Raw genomic sequence first — 18,991 nt, forward strand, 5'->3', positions numbered from 1 at the left:
GACTGTGAAAGACAACTTTAATTTTCATTTATCACTTGCTTCAGCTTGCTGTTACTAATGAACAGACTAGAAAGGCCAAGGCAGTTCTGTGATGAAGGCAGGTAACAGATGCTTGCTTAAGGTTGTGGTGCCAAGCTTCTTTGTGCATTTAGCATGTTCCTTCCCAGCAAGAAGTGCATCAGTGTTACTGTTACTTATCAGCCCAAACGCTTGTCACATCCATCAGTTTGGGTAGGACAGCAGTGGCTAGAAACACATCTTACTAGCATAACAGGATACCCAGGCCAGCGTATGAATTGTGTACATCAGTGCTGCCTGATTCTGAATTTCCCAGAAAGGTAGGAATCCCAAAATAAGTTTAAGCAAAAAGAAAACTTTTTACAATAATCAGAGTCCCTCACGCTGAAGCCCACCTTACATGTCTCGTAGGTCAAAATACATCACATGCCAGCCTTCCCCTGAGTTTTGATACCTGCTAACTCTTCAGGTGCACTGCAAGTTGGTGCGAATCAGTCACTGTATAACCTCTTGGTCCTTCAGAAAGGATCCTCCCCATCTTTCCTTCACCTTTTTCTGTGTGTCAGAAGTTCAGTTACTCTTGCTTGTCAGGATTTGAGAAAGAAAAAAGTAGGGAAGTCTACTCTGCAAAATAAATGCAGCTACAACCCCCTGACCTTCCCTCCAGTTCAGCATGAATAAAACAGTATTCCTGACACCCAGCCCCCTTTGCTGATAATGACTGTGGCCGTGAGCTTGTAGAGAGCTGCACGTTGAACTTGAGAGCCAGAGTAGCTCATACAGTTTTGGTACTTCAAGAACTAGAGAGGTAGGCAGAAGAGTAATAATACAGGGGCTCTGCTTTCAGCGAAGAGAAGACTAAAATGGTATTAGACATTTTCCACTCAAGCAATAAAATAAGATAGGGCATGAAAAGGCCATCTACTTAAAAATCATTACTAAAACAGGAGCTGCACAAGAGAACAATAAAGCAGTATGGATTAAATCAATAAAACCCTCACCGAACTCCAGTAGCTATTGTACTCATGGGTACAGAATGCTGCATGTTGACCACAGATTTAAACAGGAACTAGGCAGATAACATGGCTAAGACACACGAAGGGCTGTTAACAGTGCCCTGGCTACCAGTATTAAGAACACATCAAAAACGGTACCAAGGACACTGTTTGGTACAGGCATGAGGGACAGGAGGACATGATTAGGGATGGGACACTTTGGGCTTGCTCTAAGAATTATCAGTGGTCACTGGCAAACAGGTGAGCAAGACCTCAGGTCTGGCCCAGTAAGGTGGTTTGAAATTGAAACATTACACAACAAATTGGAAAATAATTTAAAAAACAGCCCACTAGGACAGACTGTTCAATTAAAATTAATTAAACTCACCTCAGTTCTCCAAGACCAAGAAATTCAATTTGCTTTTGCTCCACCCCAATTAACATTATGAGGGAAGAACTACTCACAGGTCATACCTTTTAATTCCCTTCACTGGCTCCTCCAGAGCTATTCCACTGAGCTGCTTATGCTTGCTTTCAGAGCCTGCTGCAACGTGCTACATTTCCCTCCTCTCTCAGTTCAGCAGGGAGAGACAGGTTCATCCCACGCTGAGGTCAGGCTCCCTCATCTACCTTCTCAGTCTCCATATAAGAACTTGCTGAAGAACAACCCAATTCCACTCTTACTTACAAACCAAAACACCCCCAATGGCTGGGGTTTTGTCCTTGGAAGCATGAAAAGCACAGGAAGCTATAAAACAAGTGCTGTGGGTTAGCCTGGTTTTGATTGCACTGATGAAAGAGTTCAAAAACTTTATTGACCTATAACCTGATTAGAATATGCCAGATGAGAACCAAATATTGTACAGAAAGTTGTACAGAATTTTTTTTACATAGAAAACTTTACATATCTGTACCATATACATTTTGTCCATCTGAAAAAAATTTCTACATCCATTGTAATACAGAATGCTTGACAATCTTGTCTTTTAACCATCAGAGCACAATTCACAGTATGAATACATTGCCAATAAATTTAACCATCCCCAAACCATGCCAGATTTGTTACTTGAATATATTCAACATTAAATTCTGTACATAAGAGTGAAATCTACATCAAACAAAAAACATGTGACAGCAGACACAACCTAGACTTGTTTGCAGTGATTCAAGTTCCAGTCCTTGAAGGATCATCATTTCAATGGCTCATTATATTGAAAAGCCCTAAAACAAGTATATTACAGGTAGTTATGTCAGTCGTGATATTTCTACCTCTGTTCTTGACAAAAGTCAGCAACACTAACTGCTGGGCTACAATGAAACAAAAACAAAAACAAAGAAAATCACAACCCCAAAAAAGAAACCCAAACTTCTAGTGCATTTGGTAAACAATAAAGTGTTATGGGTTTTCAGCAAATCAATAATACAGAAATAAAACAATTCAGGAAGAACTGTATAGTGTTAGAGAGTTTATATTACAGACCTGCATCTCTGTACATTTTTCACAGAAGGATGATTACCAATGTCTCAGACAGCCTGAGTGTGCAAAAATCTTAGAATAAGAATATCAGACATAGTTGCTAAATATCTTTTACCATGAACAATAATCTCCATTTTCTTTTCACTATAAACATTTTATCCTTCAAAATACAGCTCTCCTGAGTTGTACTTCTTGCAGAAGCTCAAACCTTTACATATATAGTTCTTTGGGTACATTTTCCTTTCACACCCTCCATAAACATCTGTTGCTATACTGCTGTCTAGGACAGTAAAGGATATTGCAGCCCGTGCTGACGAGAGGACTGTGCTAAAAACCGGCTCTACGCTCAGCATGAGCCAGGTAAGAGAAACCGATAGAGATAATCCATCAGGAAATAAAGGGACTGGAGTGTTGCAAGCCTTAATTACAGTTGTAAGCATCTGTACCATTAATCCTCGGATACACACTGCCAGACAAAGAAACCATTGTTATGGATACCCAGACAGAACGGCTCAGCTACCTGGTCCTTTTATTTAGCTGAGGAGTACAAACTTCTAAACAGAGCAATACCCAGTCACTCTCTGCTACTGCTTGCTTATTGCAGACTCTTGTTCTGGGGGTTGGGATATCTGAAAAACCACACCAATCCGCAGAAAAAACCTTCGCAGAACAGCTCGAAGTTCAGGAATAAGATCAAACTGCATAATTTCACACAACAGGGGATAGTAGAACGATGCATGAGCCTTGAACTGAGGAGAAAACAGACAGAAGAAGTTATTCTGATGCATCAATACACTTCAGAAGCCCCGTTCAAAGTGAAGAATTTTAAATACCCTCCCAAGTCGAGGTGAGAAAGCCACAATGACAAGCAGAAACACGGTTATAACTGAAGCTGGCAGTGCTAGAATAAGACGGCTGTGAAGCATTTTGACAGATCGCACTAGCTACACACAGATCCCTACAAATCCTCGTTCTGCAAAGGAGGAATTTTTTCCTTATCAGTTACGTTTTTTTTGTTGTAGTTGCCCCCCTCACTGGTAACCATCAAGTGCTGTTGCAATGCAAATGTAGATTCCCACAACAAACACTGCCTATAGAGCAGCAGGAACTTTACAAGTATGTGACTGTGTGTGATGAACCGGTCTCGAGCTACTTATTACCTGAATTCCAAAGTTACTTACCCTTTCATCACTTATCTTCAGGACTTTAGTCAAAAATAGCAGTAGCAGATTAGTCCAGGCTTCCCGATGACTTTCTGATGTAAGAGTGAGAAAGTAACTCAGAGCCTCACTGCAGACACTGGAGAGAAAAGACAAAAAACTAGTAAGTAACATTTTATTTTGAGCTCTACTCCAGAGAGAGCTTTGGCATTTTAACTACACCAGTCTAGAGCACTGGTGTGCAGCAGCATCATTTTATGAAAAGTACTGCAAGCCTGACTATTGATAAAATACGGTGATTTTGCTCAACTGAAAACCGAAGTCTTAGGACCTCACTGTTTGCAGTACACTTAATGAGGAGTATTTAAATGCATGTGACAAAATGATATGTAGACTTTAAAAATTAAGCTCATGCTGATGTAATTAGGTAGTTTTTCAGCTTTGCTCCTTGGTCTATAAACCTTAAAATACTTCCATTGTGTTACCACCATGGTTTCAAGCCCTCTGTTATCCCAACAATTGCTTGAAGGACTTTGTAAACTAAAAACATTCAGATGAACCTTAGTATTCAAACTCATGAAAAATCAACAAGCCAAAAGCTTGTGTGCCCACAGGCTCCTGAAGGCCAGTGTTCAGTTCTACAGATGAAAACAAACAGCATCAGTTCCCTAAAATTGCCGAGGTTTACTAAAAGGAAAAAAATCAGACAGCAAGGTTTAAGTGATGTTGTTTTTTTTTTTCTTTTTAAAGAACAGCAACCTTTTACAACAATCTCTCAAGTACCCACACGCTATAAAAAAAAAAAAAGACTGTGATAAAACCTTTTTCTCTCACGCAAAAGGTGTAAGATACAAAAAGGACAAAAAGCAGAGACAACATTAGTAGCTGCAGGCACCCTCCATACAACATAAAAGCTCTTAATATTAGCTGCGACCACCACCATATAGTGTTAGCTCTAGCAAGTTTACTGCAAACAAGAGTTAAAAAAACAAACAACAACAAAAAACACATTATTTTATAAACCAGAGATAATACAAACAGGTTCAGCTATGTGGCCCTTACTTTAGTAGTCTTTGCTGGACTTCTTCCCATGCGCTGGTACGGCTTTCATCCATGTACATACGGAACAGAATGCGCAGCCCACAGGCAAGACTACTCGTCTCCTGTTTCAGAAGATTAGGCTTTGATTTGCCTTTGAAACCTACAGAAATTAAAAAGAATCCATTTAGATTTTTTATTTTCATCTTCCATGTTTCCTAACTGTGTCCTACCTCTCCTGAGTATGGTCTGCATATAGTTAGAAGAACCACCTTCATGTTTTATATATTATTATTATGTATTTATATATTTCATATATTTCTATATTAACACAGCTAACTTTGGTGCAAGGAATAGATTAAACCACAGGCTACAGAGATTCTATTTTAGATCTATTTTGGAAAACACCATATATTTCAAGCGTACACTTGTAAGTACAACAACCCTCCTGAAATGGTTGGGGGGTTTTGTACCTGCAGCTTGCAAACACAGGACTCACAGCTACAGTGAGCGATCAGTTCAGCAGTTGTATACGCTGAAAAGTAATGCAGCGAAACCTTAAATTTTAAGAAATTAAAAAGGTATTTGCACCTGTACAGATGAGGTCTCCTCTCCTTAGGGATTTCTAAGGTTATAAATTTACAGCCTCATTTTGAATATTACATTTCAGCATCACAGCAATTTTTGACCTATTTTTGGGGTGAATTCAAAGCACAGTAAAATGTTCTTGCAAAAATATTTCTCCAAAGAGACTGACTCACCTGCTTTCCAGAGAGCGGTTCTTTGTTCGTTGTTTGAATTAAATGCTTTAGCAAATCTGTGAGATTCCAGCAGACAATCGAGAAGTTTGAAAAGCTGCTGTGATGTTAGGAAACGATACATCCCTTGATCTTGTGTATCCACATGGACATCAAAGTCTACTGCATCTCTCTATTAAAAACAAAAGAGAGATTTCAAGTCACAATTAAAAAATGTCTTCATCAAGCTCTTTGATAAATTCATCCCACCCTGTTTTCATCTGTACCTGTATTTAAACTTAAAACTGTACTAAGTTGTATCCACAGACCAGTTACTGAAATCTATGAACAATAAATGTTTAAACCTCCACAGCATGCTGCATCAGCATAGCAAATCCAATATAACACAAGTTGTAAAAGATCTCAACAGTTTGCTGAAAGTTCTCTAGCACTTCTAAAAACTGTAAATTCGAAGATGTTACAGGAGTTTATGAAAACTTATCCACTACAGAAAAGCTGTTAGAGACACCAGTAAATTCTACTTACTTGTGCTGCTGCTAGATTCTCTGCATCCTCTTTTTTGCTAGTTGCTGGGAAGAACACAATATTGTCGATAGTCTGAATGAGTTCCAGCTGTACAACACACTTGATCAAAAGAGCAGCAAATAGCTTCTGTTCTGGAAATTCTTAAAAAAAAAAATAAAATAAAAAAGATAAATTGCTTCTTATCTTAAAACACTTCTGTACTTTTTCTTTTGTTAAAGCCATTCTTAACTTTACCGCTAAAATAGCTCAACTTCAAGCATGTTCAAAAAACAGGTCTAGAATCCACCCATCTACATTACTTTTCTGAAAACAGGGCTGATCACCATGTTATCAACTGGCAGGTTTTAAATAATTATTTCCAAACTTTGAAGTCACCTGCCATATACTGGACAAATATTACACAAAAATCACCAAAATCAGTGACCTTATTGTTAGTATCACTGCAATGGTAAGAAATTCTTACCAATGGTAAGGAATTCTATCATTCTACACAGAGTCAAAAATGTAATCGATATAATTTTCTCCATGCCTTGTTTCTTAAATTACAGTTGGGGCTACAACTGAAGATACAGACGTTGGTAAATAGTACTCAACAGATACAAAATACCAAACCACTAAGAAATACGCACTTGCTGCTGGCCTGGCTTTACTCATTTCTTCCCCTGCTGTGGACACTGCACTGGGCTGAAGTGGACGTCCATCAGAAGATCTTGGCTGAATAGAATCATGAATATCTACAGACTTCTGAGAGATAGTATCCTAAAAAGAAACCCCCAAACATTTACTTACACAGTGAGTACAAATTAACTCTTGTGAGCTAATCATTTTTATAAACATTTTTCTCTCAACAGAAGGTACTAGTATCAACTATAACATCCATTGTTTTCATTTTGGAAAGCATTAATTGGAAGAGGGAAATATAATTATTGTAATTAATAATAAAACATATAGCAATTACTGTCCCTTTCAATAACCCAGTATTTCTAAAGGCATTTCTTCCATAAATGCCGCTGGAGTTGCATTGTTAGCAAGACAATCTAGGCATGCTGTTCCTATAAGGATGTATCTTCTAATACCAATAAATAAATAAATAAAGATTAAAACCTTGGTCATTAAGCATAAATATACTTTTAATGGATATTACGTCTATGCATAGGCTCAAATATTATTAGGTATTTTGGCTGCTCTTGGCTTGGACTGGTGCACGCTTCGTTGGGTTAGAAACTGGCTGGATAGCCGGGCCCAAAGAGTCGTGGTGAATGGAGTCAAGGCCAGTTGGAGGCCAGTCACTAGTGGCGTCCCCCAGGGCTCGGTGCTGGGGCTGGTCCTCTTTAATATCTTCATCGATGATCTGGACGAGGGCATCGAGTGCACCCTCAGTAAGTTCGCAGATGACACCAAGTTAGGTGCGTGTGTCGATCTGCTTGAGGGTAGGAAAGCTCTGCAGGAGGATCTGGATAGGCTGCACCGATGGGCTGAGGTCAACTGCATGAAGTTCAACAAGGCCAAGTGCCGGGTCCTGTACCTGGGGCGCAATAACCCCAAGCACAGCTACAGGCTGGGAGAGGAATGGTTGGAGAGCTGCCAGGCAGAGAAGGACCTGGGAGTGATGGTGGATAGTCGGCTGAATATGAGCCAGCAGTGTGCTCAGGTGGCCAAGAAGGCCAACGGCATCCTGGCTTGTATCAGGAACAGTGTGACCAGCAGGGCTAGGGAGGTGATCGTCCCCCTGTACTCAGCTCTGGTGAGGCCGCACCTCGAGTACTGTGTTCAGTTTTGGGCCCCTCGCTACAAGAAGGACATCGAGGTGCTTGAGCGGGTGCAGAGAAGGGCGACAAAGCTGGTGAGGGGCCTGGAGAACAAGTCCTACGAGGAGCGGCTGAGGGAGCTGGGCTTGTTCAGCCTGGAGAAGAGGAGGCTCAGGGGCGACCTTATCGCTCTTTTTAGGTACCTCAAGGGAGGCTGTAGCGAGGTGGGGGTTGGCCTGTTCTCCCACGTGCCTGGTGACAGGACGAGGGGGAATGGGCTTAAGTTGAGCCAGGGGAGTTTTAGGTTAGATGTTAGAAAGAACTTCTTCACTGAAAGGGTTGTGAGGCACTGGAACAGGCTGCCCAGGGAAGTGGTGGAGTCACCATCCCTGGAAGTCTTCAAAAGACGTTTAGATGTAGAGCTTAGGGATATGGTTTAGTGGGGACTGTTAGCGTTAGGTCAGAGGTTGGACTCGATGATCTTGAGGTCTCTTCCTACCTAGAAATTCTGTGATTCTGTGATTGTACTAATTGGAAGAAAAACAAGATGAAAACACCTACAGCCTTCAAAAATTCTCTTACCAAAAGAAAGCATCCAAAATAATCTCCATTAACACTATTCTACAACTTCTGTTACTTTTGAAGTAAAGCTGTAAAGTGTCTTTTTACACTGATGACAAAGGATGCTTTGAAAACAATAATGCTAAACTATTTGAAAGAGAAAGGATATTTCAATTTATTCAAGATTAAGACACTTAATGTTTGCCATGTTTGTGTGCTATTATATTTGATATAAATGGATCAAAAACTTAGTCAACATTTAGATCAAATGTTTTATACATTAAACCACTACATATGAGCAAGTGAAGATGTAACAAGTTACGCTGATGTAAGATACTTGTACAATGAGTATTAAACATTTACATCCTGTTGCAGTTAAATTATAATGGAGAGAGTTAGTCTCTCCTAGTAGAACTGTTTCAGGACCCTATCCTCAAATGTTTTATTAATCTATACAGAACTTTCACCCATAAGTCTCAAGGAGCTTCACAGACATCATCTCCACTACCATTTTTTGTATGCTGGGGAAAGAAAGTAAGTGGCTTGCCTGAGAGAGACATGCATCACAGAGACATGTGAGGATGTACAGGAACATTAGGCAACTATTCGTGAGAATATCCAAAAGCTACGTTATTTGTCATCAGTGGTAGCTGATGCAGGTACAGGACTATCACTTACAGACAAATCTAAACTTTCTATCAGTTTATTCAATAAGTGCTAAGAAATCTGATGGTTCTATGCATTTTGATGGATCTATGTATTTTCTGTTTTAAACACTGATGTTAGAGTTTTTACTACCATAGAAAATTCTGGGGGAAAAAGTCCGTCTGATTCTGGCAGCATTTTCTCATCATGCTAATATATCAAATAGAATATTTAACAAAACAAATCAGAAAACAGCCCCTAAACCAGAAAACAACCCAAACCTTATGGTATTGCAGTACTACCTATGATGAAGACCTGCCAGACATAAGACATAACCCAAAACATATGCAGGTAATAACCTATAGTCAACACTCAGAAGTCTACTTTGGACTCTGCAAACCAAGACAGCCTTCTGCTTCTCAATTCCTTGCCAATTTTAATAATTAAGCAGAGCTTTAACAGGAAAAACATCCCCAACTAAATAAAAACTAAAAGGTGGGTTTCAACTAAGTATGCTTTCCACTTACTCTATATCACAACACATTGGTACTGAACTCTTGCAAGCTTTTAAAGTATTTATTAAGCAGCTTACCAGTTTTTCTTTTGCATCAGAAGGAGATACAGGGCCAAAATCCCCACTGACTGGTTTCCAAGTCAGAAGCCTTGAAAACAGAAAAACAGTAATAAATAAATAAAAACTAGTAAGTGTAAAATAATAATCAGCACTGACACTGTAACAGGCTACTTAACAGGGTGGTTTGTTTGTTTTTTAAAGGAAGCAAGCCAAAGTTAGAGGTGAATATAGATACTTCTATAAATTAAAAAAATAATTACTATTTTTTAGCAGTAAAATATATATTTTTTGGTCTCTCACAGGTACTGAAAAATGTAAGTATTGTGGTTTTGGAAGTAAACATTTCTGCCAGTTGCCTTTGATAGACAGCTGAATTCTGTGGAGGTGAATTAATTTTTCATCGAAATACTAGAGATTTGGCTCTAGGCAGAATACCATCAACTCTAGTCTCGTTAGCGGGCCTTGTTCCCTCATACTGCCATAAGCTTGCACTGGAATCAGGAATAAACCTACCCCAGGCCAAATCAGTATGTTGTGGAGACACTGCCATTCTTTATTTGGGATATATTCCAGCATTGTGGTTTGATTTCCACTTAAAAGCAAACATTTCTTAAAATTCAACGTGTCCACTTCATTGGTCAAGTTCATTGGTCTTTGGAGGGACCAGGACACTGACAGTATTTCTGATCTTTCCTGCTCTTTTCCTATAGCCTGTTGCTGTCTTGAGGCTCATTGCCTTAAGCACTAAAAATTTTTGTATTAATTGTAATTTATTGAGGCTGTCTGTGTCTGCCAAGAATTGAACAAAATCAGATTAAATAACCTAAGTGGTCACATCCTTGCTTGTTACAATATATTTATTGCTAAAAAGTAAAGTTATTTGTCATTGTTAAGATCTCACACTATTTAGCAGGCATTTATGAAATAAGGCCTCTATCTGTGTGAAGCAATGCTTCATGGACACTTGTGCCTGCATTTCATGAGATCTTTCCCACTATATAAAGGATCCTAACTTATCCTAACACGTCACTGATCTCCACAGAACTAAAATAAGACGAACATGAGAAAATGAAAAGCTAAAAATCTAGAGGCATGTAGCAAGTCCACAAATAGAGTAGAGCAAATGTAGAGCAAAAAACTGAGCTGATTCTTGAAAGCTACCAGGACACAACTTGCGGATTATTCTGGATCAGAGGTTAAGACTTTATAGCCCCAAATAAATTATATTTGATTTAAACTTCCACCTGCCCAAGGCATGTATTGAAATATTGAGTGAGATCATCACAGTTTGTGCAGGGAACCACCTTCCCAGAACAAGAGGGCATTCAGCCTGGCTTTCTTAGTGCCAGCAAGCCAAGACTTTCTCTCATGAAGCTTCAAAATATTTCATTAAAAAAGAAGAAGTTATGAACAGAACTGAAGTAAAACAAGAAACTGTTAAAATCAGCTGTTGAAGTTTGGGCTGGATGAGCAGACAGTGAGGTGCACTGAAACCTGGCTGAACAGCAAGGCCCACCGGGTGGCCATAAGCAGCACAAAGCCTGCTTGCAGGCAGCATACCCCCAGCAGCATACCCCAGGGGGATGGATCAGTGTCCTGAAACCAGGACAATCAGGTCTGCTCCTGTTCAACACCCTCATCAGTGCTCTGCATGAGGGGGCAGAGCATGCCCTCAGCAAGGCTGCTGATGACACAAACTGGGGGAGAGGTGGATATGCCAGAGGACGTGCTGCCATCCAGAGGAACCCCACCAGCCGGGACAAATGGGCCAACGAGAGCCTCATGAAGGAACACAAGGAGAAGTGCAAAGTCCCGCACGTGGGGAGGAATGGCCCCAGCCACCCGGCTGCAAAGAGAAGGCCCTGGGGGTCCTGGTGGCACCAAGCTGAACACCAGGTGGTGGTGGGTCCGTGCCACACAGGTAGTCTGGGCTGTGTCAGGCCAAGTCCTGTCAGCAGGTCAAGGGAGGTGGTTCCTCCCCTCTGCTCAGCACTGGGGAGGCCACACCTGGAGAACTGTGTCCAGGTCTGGGCTCCCCAGTACAGAGAGACATGGAGCTACTGGAGAGAGGCCAGCAGAGGGCCTCAAAGACGTGAAGGGACTGGGGCACCTCTCCTGGGAGGAGAGGCTGACACTGGGACTGCTCTGCCTGGAGAAGCTGAGGGAGGGTGCCATGAGGATGGACCCAGGCTCTGTTCAGTGGTGGCCCCTGACAGGAGAAGACGTGACAGGCACAAAGAGGAACACAGGAGGTTTCTTCTGAACACCAGGAAGCGCTTCACTGTGTGGGTTACTGAGCACTGGCACAGGTTGCCCAGAGAGGTTGTGGAGTCTCCCTCCTTGGAGATACTCAAAAGCTGCCTCGACATGGTCCTGGGCAACCTGCTCTGGGTGGCTGGCCCACCTTGATCAATGGGTTGGACCAGATGACCTCCAGAGGTCCCTTCCAACCTCAACTATTCTCTGATTCTCTGACAGTATCAGCAGCTATTAACACCTCAGTGAGTTTGTGTAAGCTTGGCAGGCATACTGCTGGGCTTTTCTCTTAAGTAATCCTTGCTGAATGTGGTAGTTGAGTAAATACTTTAACACATTTTCAAACAAGGAAATAGTATTATCACACTACCATCTTTCTCTTTGCAAAAACGTAACTTGCCAAAACCCAGCAGAATCTACTACTGCAACTAAGAACTCCTACAGCCAATAAAACAACCCTTAAATCAGAGAAGCATGTTACACAAATATGTGGAAGATGTTTTATATGAATGCTAGCAGAATAAATGCAATCGTACCTGATGAGATTAATAAAAAAACTGTCCCAGAAGATACTTAGCACTCCAAGGATTCATAGCATCTTACTATTACAAGACTATTATCAACAAAGCACTCACTCATAAAGCTGTCATATATACCTCTGTGCAACTTATCTCTGCCTTTATTTCAATGTAACTATTGTGTCACTTCCAGACACAGTAGGTAAAAGGAGTATCTGCCTTTTTCCCTGAGACAAGCTCCACAACAAGCTGGGTACTAAAACTTTGTTATTAAGAAGAAAAATTAAGGCATGGAGGGCAGGAAAAGCTCTACTGCAAAAAAAGATGGCTTATACAGGGACTAAAAAAATACAAATTTGAAATGCAAGCCAAAGCAGGATTAACAGGAAAAGAACCAAATCCCATAAAGAGAAAGAGAAAAGGAGCTGTACAGAAGGAGAAAGAAGTATTCTCCTAGGGCTCAGGAAAACAAACAAACAAACAAACAAAAAACCAGTACAAAAGTCTCCATTAAAAATAAGAATAAGATACCTACATATTATTATCGTATTTTTTCTTGCCCACATGAAAGCTTCTGCTTCATCAAAGCTTCAGCTTTAATAAAACATGGTAAAGGCAAGAGACTGTTTTGAGTAGTTTTCTGTCACCCAACAAGTGTTTGGAAAAGAGCAAGCATACCTTCACCATGGAAAATGAGACTGATTACATATGCTCAGGGGAATACTATGCAGAGAAAATCCAAGTATGATTTACTTTACCCTGCAAAAGTTAAATCTCCCAGAAATATAACGTGAAATAATGAAGTTAAAGAAGGCCTAGAAAGATTTAAAAAGATGGAAAATAAATAACAGAAATTTATCAAAGGAGTCAGATACCCTCCTAGGAAAAATAACTCGCCAGAAAAGCAGAAATGCCATAAATATCAAAGGGAATAATGCACATTTTCCAAAACACATCATATAGCTAAAGGGAACAAGAACATTTTAAATGTGTCTAAAGCTTAAGATATCCCGAATGCTGCTCTAAAAGGGTTCCTAGTATTCAACTATAAGAATACTCCGTAGTGTAAGTTTTGATCTTATGTGGGAAAAAAAGCTGGTGCTCTGCTAGAAAACATTCTGCTTTTCAAGTACAGGTTATAGTAAGCTAGGGCTAATTTAATCAGACTTCTACACCTAGAGATTTGGTTTCCAATTTTACCTTTGGCAGTTATCAAAATGCACACACAAAAAAAGCTCTAACATAAGGGAGCTAGCAATTTGGTATTACTTTCCTGGATGCAATTAATTCATAACTACTCATGTAGAAAAGCAGGTGAGGTAACATAGGGATTAAATTATGTTTTAAATATGAATGAAGCTCTCTTACAGTGCTATCTGATACATAATATTGAAATTAAGGAATGCCTGGCATGGAGAAGATTCCCTTTTGATTCCAGTTTCTTCAGGCCTGAACTAGGTGATACCTGGAAGTAAATGCTATGAACTAGCTCACAGGCAAAGAACAAGCACTAATGTAGTAGTTTAACATTAAGACGATCAGATTTGAAAATAAGTAGTGTTTCACCTCAGTGGTGACTGTGGAAAAAAACAGACATGTAATTACAAATTGCAAATTCTGCCTATAACTGGCGTTCTTCTATTAAAAAGACAATGACCAAAAAAGCAGATAGTACACTTCTCAAAACAGCGACCATTTTAAAATTGAATAAAGCTAGAGATACCACAGGTCCAATAAGGTGTTTCTAGTTTTTAACAGTTTATCTTGTACAACAGAAAAAATATATCTATCAGCTAACAGTATCTAGCACATAATTTATGATTATATTCTGAAACAGACTGCTTCTATTCAGAACAGTTTTTTGTTCACCTCACCTATTAGATATCAGTTTGAAATCAGTAACAGTCATCTAGCTAAACTATTTTACAAAGTGTAAGTATTAAGAGTCCTCTTACGCATGAGGGATTGTAGTTTTGAAAATATCCAGCATGCAAGTGCAAGTTTTATCCCAGATTTCTAGGGTAAACTTTTCACCATTGAGGATGACAACATTCTCCAAACAGTTTGTACCAGACCGTGCTAGTTGTTCATTGTCTGGAAAAGAAAAACAGTTCACTTGTTTATTTGCATTCAACGTAATAAAATGTCAGCATTGTTTAACATAATTTGGTACAGTCCTACCTTGCTGCACACACCAGTACAGCTGTGAGAATATATCATCCAAAAGAACATCACTAAGCACTTCTAAATACTGCGTGAATACATCACATATTGCATAAAGTGCATGGTTGCAAGTAGTCGTCATCCATTCAGCTTTCTAGAAAGGAAGGGAAAAAATAAGTAGTAACTTGGTTTAAGGTGCAACCTCTTCAGGATACACCTCCCTGCAGGTATATAGATACATATATTTATACAATTTTAATTGCTTTATAGTGACATGCCATTCCTTTCTATCTCAACCCCCCCAAATTTAAAGGGTTCTCTAATTTCACTTCGCTAACTAGCAGGTTTAAAAAAAAGTGGAAGCAGACAAACAACTATCCTCAGAGACCAGGCTGCAAGACTGACAAATAGTTACCCTCGTATAAGACACAGATTGAAATCAAACTTAGTACCCACCCTAGCTCAATAGTTTAACACCAAGCTAAGCTTTTTGTGTATATTCTATATATTTTTCAGAGAATAAAAATTTAGGAAGTGAAACTTGTGCTTCTATAAGTAGTCCAATACGGACTTCTAATCAGTTGCCGATTTTGATCAAACTTCTAATACTAATAATTTACATCTAGTTCAGCCATTTCTGTTTCACTTTCTTGTCAGGACAGTACCTACTTTCAGGGTCAAAAGGTGCAGTGAAAGTACAATGTTTTTTGTTTTTGTTTTTTTTTCCTAGTCATCAAGAAGTTTTGGTCTAGCAGAATTCACTTCTAATTGTGACTTCACTCCTGATTAATAGCCTCATCCATTGAGCTTGTTGCCATTAACTGTTGTGTGTATCAGATTCAAGACATCACATGTTGCACTTCTTACAAACCCTAGGTATGTTGCATTTTACACTATTCTTGTACTGTGAACCACTGCTACTTTGACACATGGCTTAAAAAAAGTGAGATGACAATACATCTGACAGAATGGTAATGAGAGGCAACTAGAATCACAGGTCAACCTTTCAAGTTTTGAGGGCTGCCCTTCATTAGTTGATAAACTATATTACCCATCAGGTTTTCTACCATAACTACTCATCTCATGTAAATTCTCTTCAATTTTTTTCTCACCTCAGTCTGCTGTTCTGGCAGTTTCATGTTGTCAAATATCCTAAAGACAATACGAAATAAATCTTGCCACCAGTGCTTTTCGTAAGTATGGCCGTATGTCTTCATTATCTCAAACATTACTGTTAAACCCCTAAAATGAACAGAGAACAACATTTAAGAAGAGTTATAAAAAGATGCGTGCTAGACCAAATATGTCAAAAGCTGCAACAGCAAGAGCAAACTCAGATATTGTAAAAAATGTTACATTTTGATCTGCCAAATGTGTGCTTCAGTCACACTAATACACTAACTATAAAATCAGTTTGTTTAAAACATACTTTAACAGGAAACAGCAAGAAAATACTTTTGAGAACTGTGGTCATCTCAAAGAGGAATACAATGTCTTTGCAAAGACCACAAAAGCAAAGGAACAAGTATTTCTAGAAAAGCAATACATATTCAGCATCAGAACGAAGACAGAACATAAATTACAAGCAAAAAAACCCACAAACATATTCAAGGAAAATAAGCAGGTTTTATGTGAAATCAAACTACAACGTTGCTTTTTCAAGTGTCTCTGCAATCATCAACCAAATAATGAATCTCTGCATAAAAAAGTTTTTAAATCTTCAAAGTAAGTATGAAGAACAAGGCAGGTAAACAGGCAAGACTGCCATTGTGAGCTCTATTAAAACAAAAAACATTCCAACAGAATTTAGCTGTAGGGTTCTAATAATACAAATCCACTCATTGCATGGAACATTTTACATTTGTATAAACAAAAACAAAACCAGAAATGTGACAGGAGGCTTAGCAAGGTCAACTATTACACATCACTAAACTGAAATGTGTAACAGGAGCACCTATTATGGAATCAAACATCACGCATTTATATTTACTAATGCAAAGAATAGAAGATCAATATTACTGCTAAAAAATATGGGCTTGGATATTAATCCAATATAACACCTTACTTAAAAAAAAGATTTAATGCATGTTCAACATTTACAGTTGACCTTCCACATCTAAATAATGTTTGTTAGATATTAGCAAAGTTAAAAGGTGAGTGCTACGTTTTGTTATGTTCTATATTTAAACTGCCTCCATACCATCTAACGGTAAATGTTGATCTGAGCTGTTTTAAATAATTTACAGGTTCAATAATAAGTCAACTGTTATCGACTGCTTCCTGTTGAAATTTGAACTTTTTTTCAAATTAACAATTTAAACAGTTCTTGTCTTTGAAATTTTATGGTTACTCATCCTAAACTGCACCAAAAACATGCTCAAATATTTAACTTCAAGAACATATCATAATAATGTGTTGAACATAATGCAATCACAACCATGTAACTTTATTGTTTGCTACAACAGGGGATAAAAACGTCTTATGATTTAATTTCTACATTCCAGAATCTATTTAAAAGGTGTTTTTAACAAGTCTGGTCTTCCCACTTAAATACGTAAGTCATTTTAAGCTGGTTACATTTACAAAGAGAGTTGTTTCTATTTTAAAAGTGCAAAGTAAGCCTTCTAAAATTTGAATTACAAATACTGATTGTTACCTGGTTCTTACATCTAATTTGCATCTATTGATGATACAGGATAACTCAAACAGAATTGGGAACCATCCTCTCACCCACACTCTGTCTTCAGGAGCTACGTTCATATCATCACTTGTGTATTCCTTGAATGCCTTTAGAAGCAAACACAGGGTTATACAGAGCCATGTGAGAGAGATTCTTCAAAAATAAAACAAGCTGGACTGCAAATAACAACCTCTACTGTACTGGTACTGTACTGATACTACTGTACTAGTAGTACAGCCTGATACCTCAGGTGAGCTGGCAATCACAATAGCAACACTGAGAAGGTAAATTGTGTATTTGAAGCAATGCTTAGTACACTATGAAAAATAAAGTCAAAATATAAACTGGCTAATACATTTAAGACTGTTCAGTCTAACACTCTTACTCTGCTCTGTAGAGACAGCACTGGAAGTAAGGATCTACCGTATTTTTTTTGTAAGGAGATCAAATGGTTTTTGCTTATGCCATTATCCATTCTAACAACATTTCTTAGGAGAAAGAGATATGTTGATCTCTGGCAGTTCTCAGCAAAGTTACCCAACAGATGGACTGGGGAAGATGGCAGGATGGAGATAAGAGAAAAGAAATTTGCTGATAATTTTAAAACCAGTGGCATTTTTTATTCCTGTTCTTTCTGAATAAAGTACATTTCTCATTAATCTCTGAAAAAGCGAAGGCAATAAGGTTAGCACAAGTGATTTTGTCTTTATAAATGCATTGTTCATTAAAGCACTCATAATTTAGTTAATACAGACTATACCTGAGGTCTATCAGATACGTATTTTGCACAGTGGCGAATGAGGCGGATCGCTTCCATACTGGTATCTGGAAATGCTGCATTGCAGGCAAATTCAGACAAGCACTTTACTGCATCCTGGAAAGAATCTATGGTTGCTGGGAAGTGTTTTTCAAATACAATTGCTGGGAGAAAAAGTGTGAACAGAAAAGAAATGTCATGCTTTAAAAAAATCTATTAATTCTAATATGAACTGACTGTAACAGAAGTCACGAGAGGCTGGTTCATTGATTGGTGTTGTCAAGTGCTTGAGTATTAATAAAAACTAAAAAATGAATGCTCGATAACAACAAAAAAGTCAGCTAGAAGGCATTCATTCGATTTTAAAAGCAAGTGTCTAAAATAAATCACGGTAGTGCCTGATCTAAAGGAGGGTAATTTTACAGTTAAACAAGAAGAGAGCAATAGGTTTACTGCTTAACACTAGATCTATGTTTAGAGCTTAAGAGGGCTACCTAAAATATTGAGTTTCATCAACCAAAGGTCATCCCTTAGCAATTTAGTCCTCTTGCCTTCATTTTAAAATAGTCACGTTTCAAGGCACATTCTTAATCAATGCTGAAAAAGTTTTAGGAAGTTGCAGAAGTTGTGACATAGTAAGAGATCCCTTATGGCACTTAAAGCCTGAGGGGATCTAGATCAGGATGGAACAAAATCATAGTTCCACCTATCTCAGCTAAATGGGATCATAAACAAGCACAATTCAGAAACAAGGAAAAAGATAAGCAAACAACATAATAGTAAAATGACTTTTTTTTTTTTTCCTGGAGAAAAAAAGAATTGCTTCACTAAAATGAAAACGTACACAAAGAAAATAATCTAAGGCTTGACTGATTTTGCTATAGAAGATTATAAACAGTGATTTTTTTTTTAAAGGGGTAAGGGAAGACAGATGAATTTGTGAATTATTACAGACAACTGTTACAGAGAATTATTATTACAGAACTATTTCCATAAGTAGTTTCCCAGAAGATCATTTGGCAAGTATAAAATATTGCTTCCAAAGTATGAAGTGAGCTTTACTATGCAGGCTGTAGAGCCAACAGAAAAACAAAGCTACTCAGCCTCCAACAGAAATA

At 38.5% G+C, this 18,991-nt stretch overlaps 1 protein-coding gene across 2 annotated transcripts in view; it reads right to left on the minus strand.

Annotated features, from left to right (window-relative positions):
• Positions 1-1,791: 1,791 nt before the first annotated feature.
• Positions 1,792-18,991, minus strand: part of ARFGEF1 (ARF guanine nucleotide exchange factor 1) — a 93,050-nt gene continuing 75,850 nt past the window's right edge. For both annotated transcript variants that reach the window (XM_084510220.1, XM_084510221.1), the window contains exons 28-39: positions 17,877-18,037; positions 17,093-17,223; positions 15,549-15,678; positions 14,455-14,590; positions 14,229-14,367; positions 9,518-9,587; positions 6,601-6,730; positions 5,972-6,111; positions 5,450-5,618; positions 4,713-4,851; positions 3,672-3,789; positions 1,792-3,239 (exon numbers count right to left, since the gene is read on the minus strand). In XM_084510220.1, coding sequence (XP_084366346.1) covers positions 3,075-3,239; positions 3,672-3,789; positions 4,713-4,851; positions 5,450-5,618; positions 5,972-6,111; positions 6,601-6,730; positions 9,518-9,587; positions 14,229-14,367; positions 14,455-14,590; positions 15,549-15,678; positions 17,093-17,223; positions 17,877-18,037 — 1,628 coding nt within the window. In that variant the 3' untranslated portion in view covers positions 1,792-3,074. The remainder of the gene's footprint in view (positions 3,240-3,671; positions 3,790-4,712; positions 4,852-5,449; positions 5,619-5,971; positions 6,112-6,600; positions 6,731-9,517; positions 9,588-14,228; positions 14,368-14,454; positions 14,591-15,548; positions 15,679-17,092; positions 17,224-17,876; positions 18,038-18,991) is intronic.

This window comes from Aythya ferina (assembly GCF_964211825.1).
Source record: "Aythya ferina genome assembly, chromosome: 2".
Lineage (NCBI taxonomy): Eukaryota > Metazoa > Chordata > Aves > Anseriformes > Anatidae > Aythya > Aythya ferina.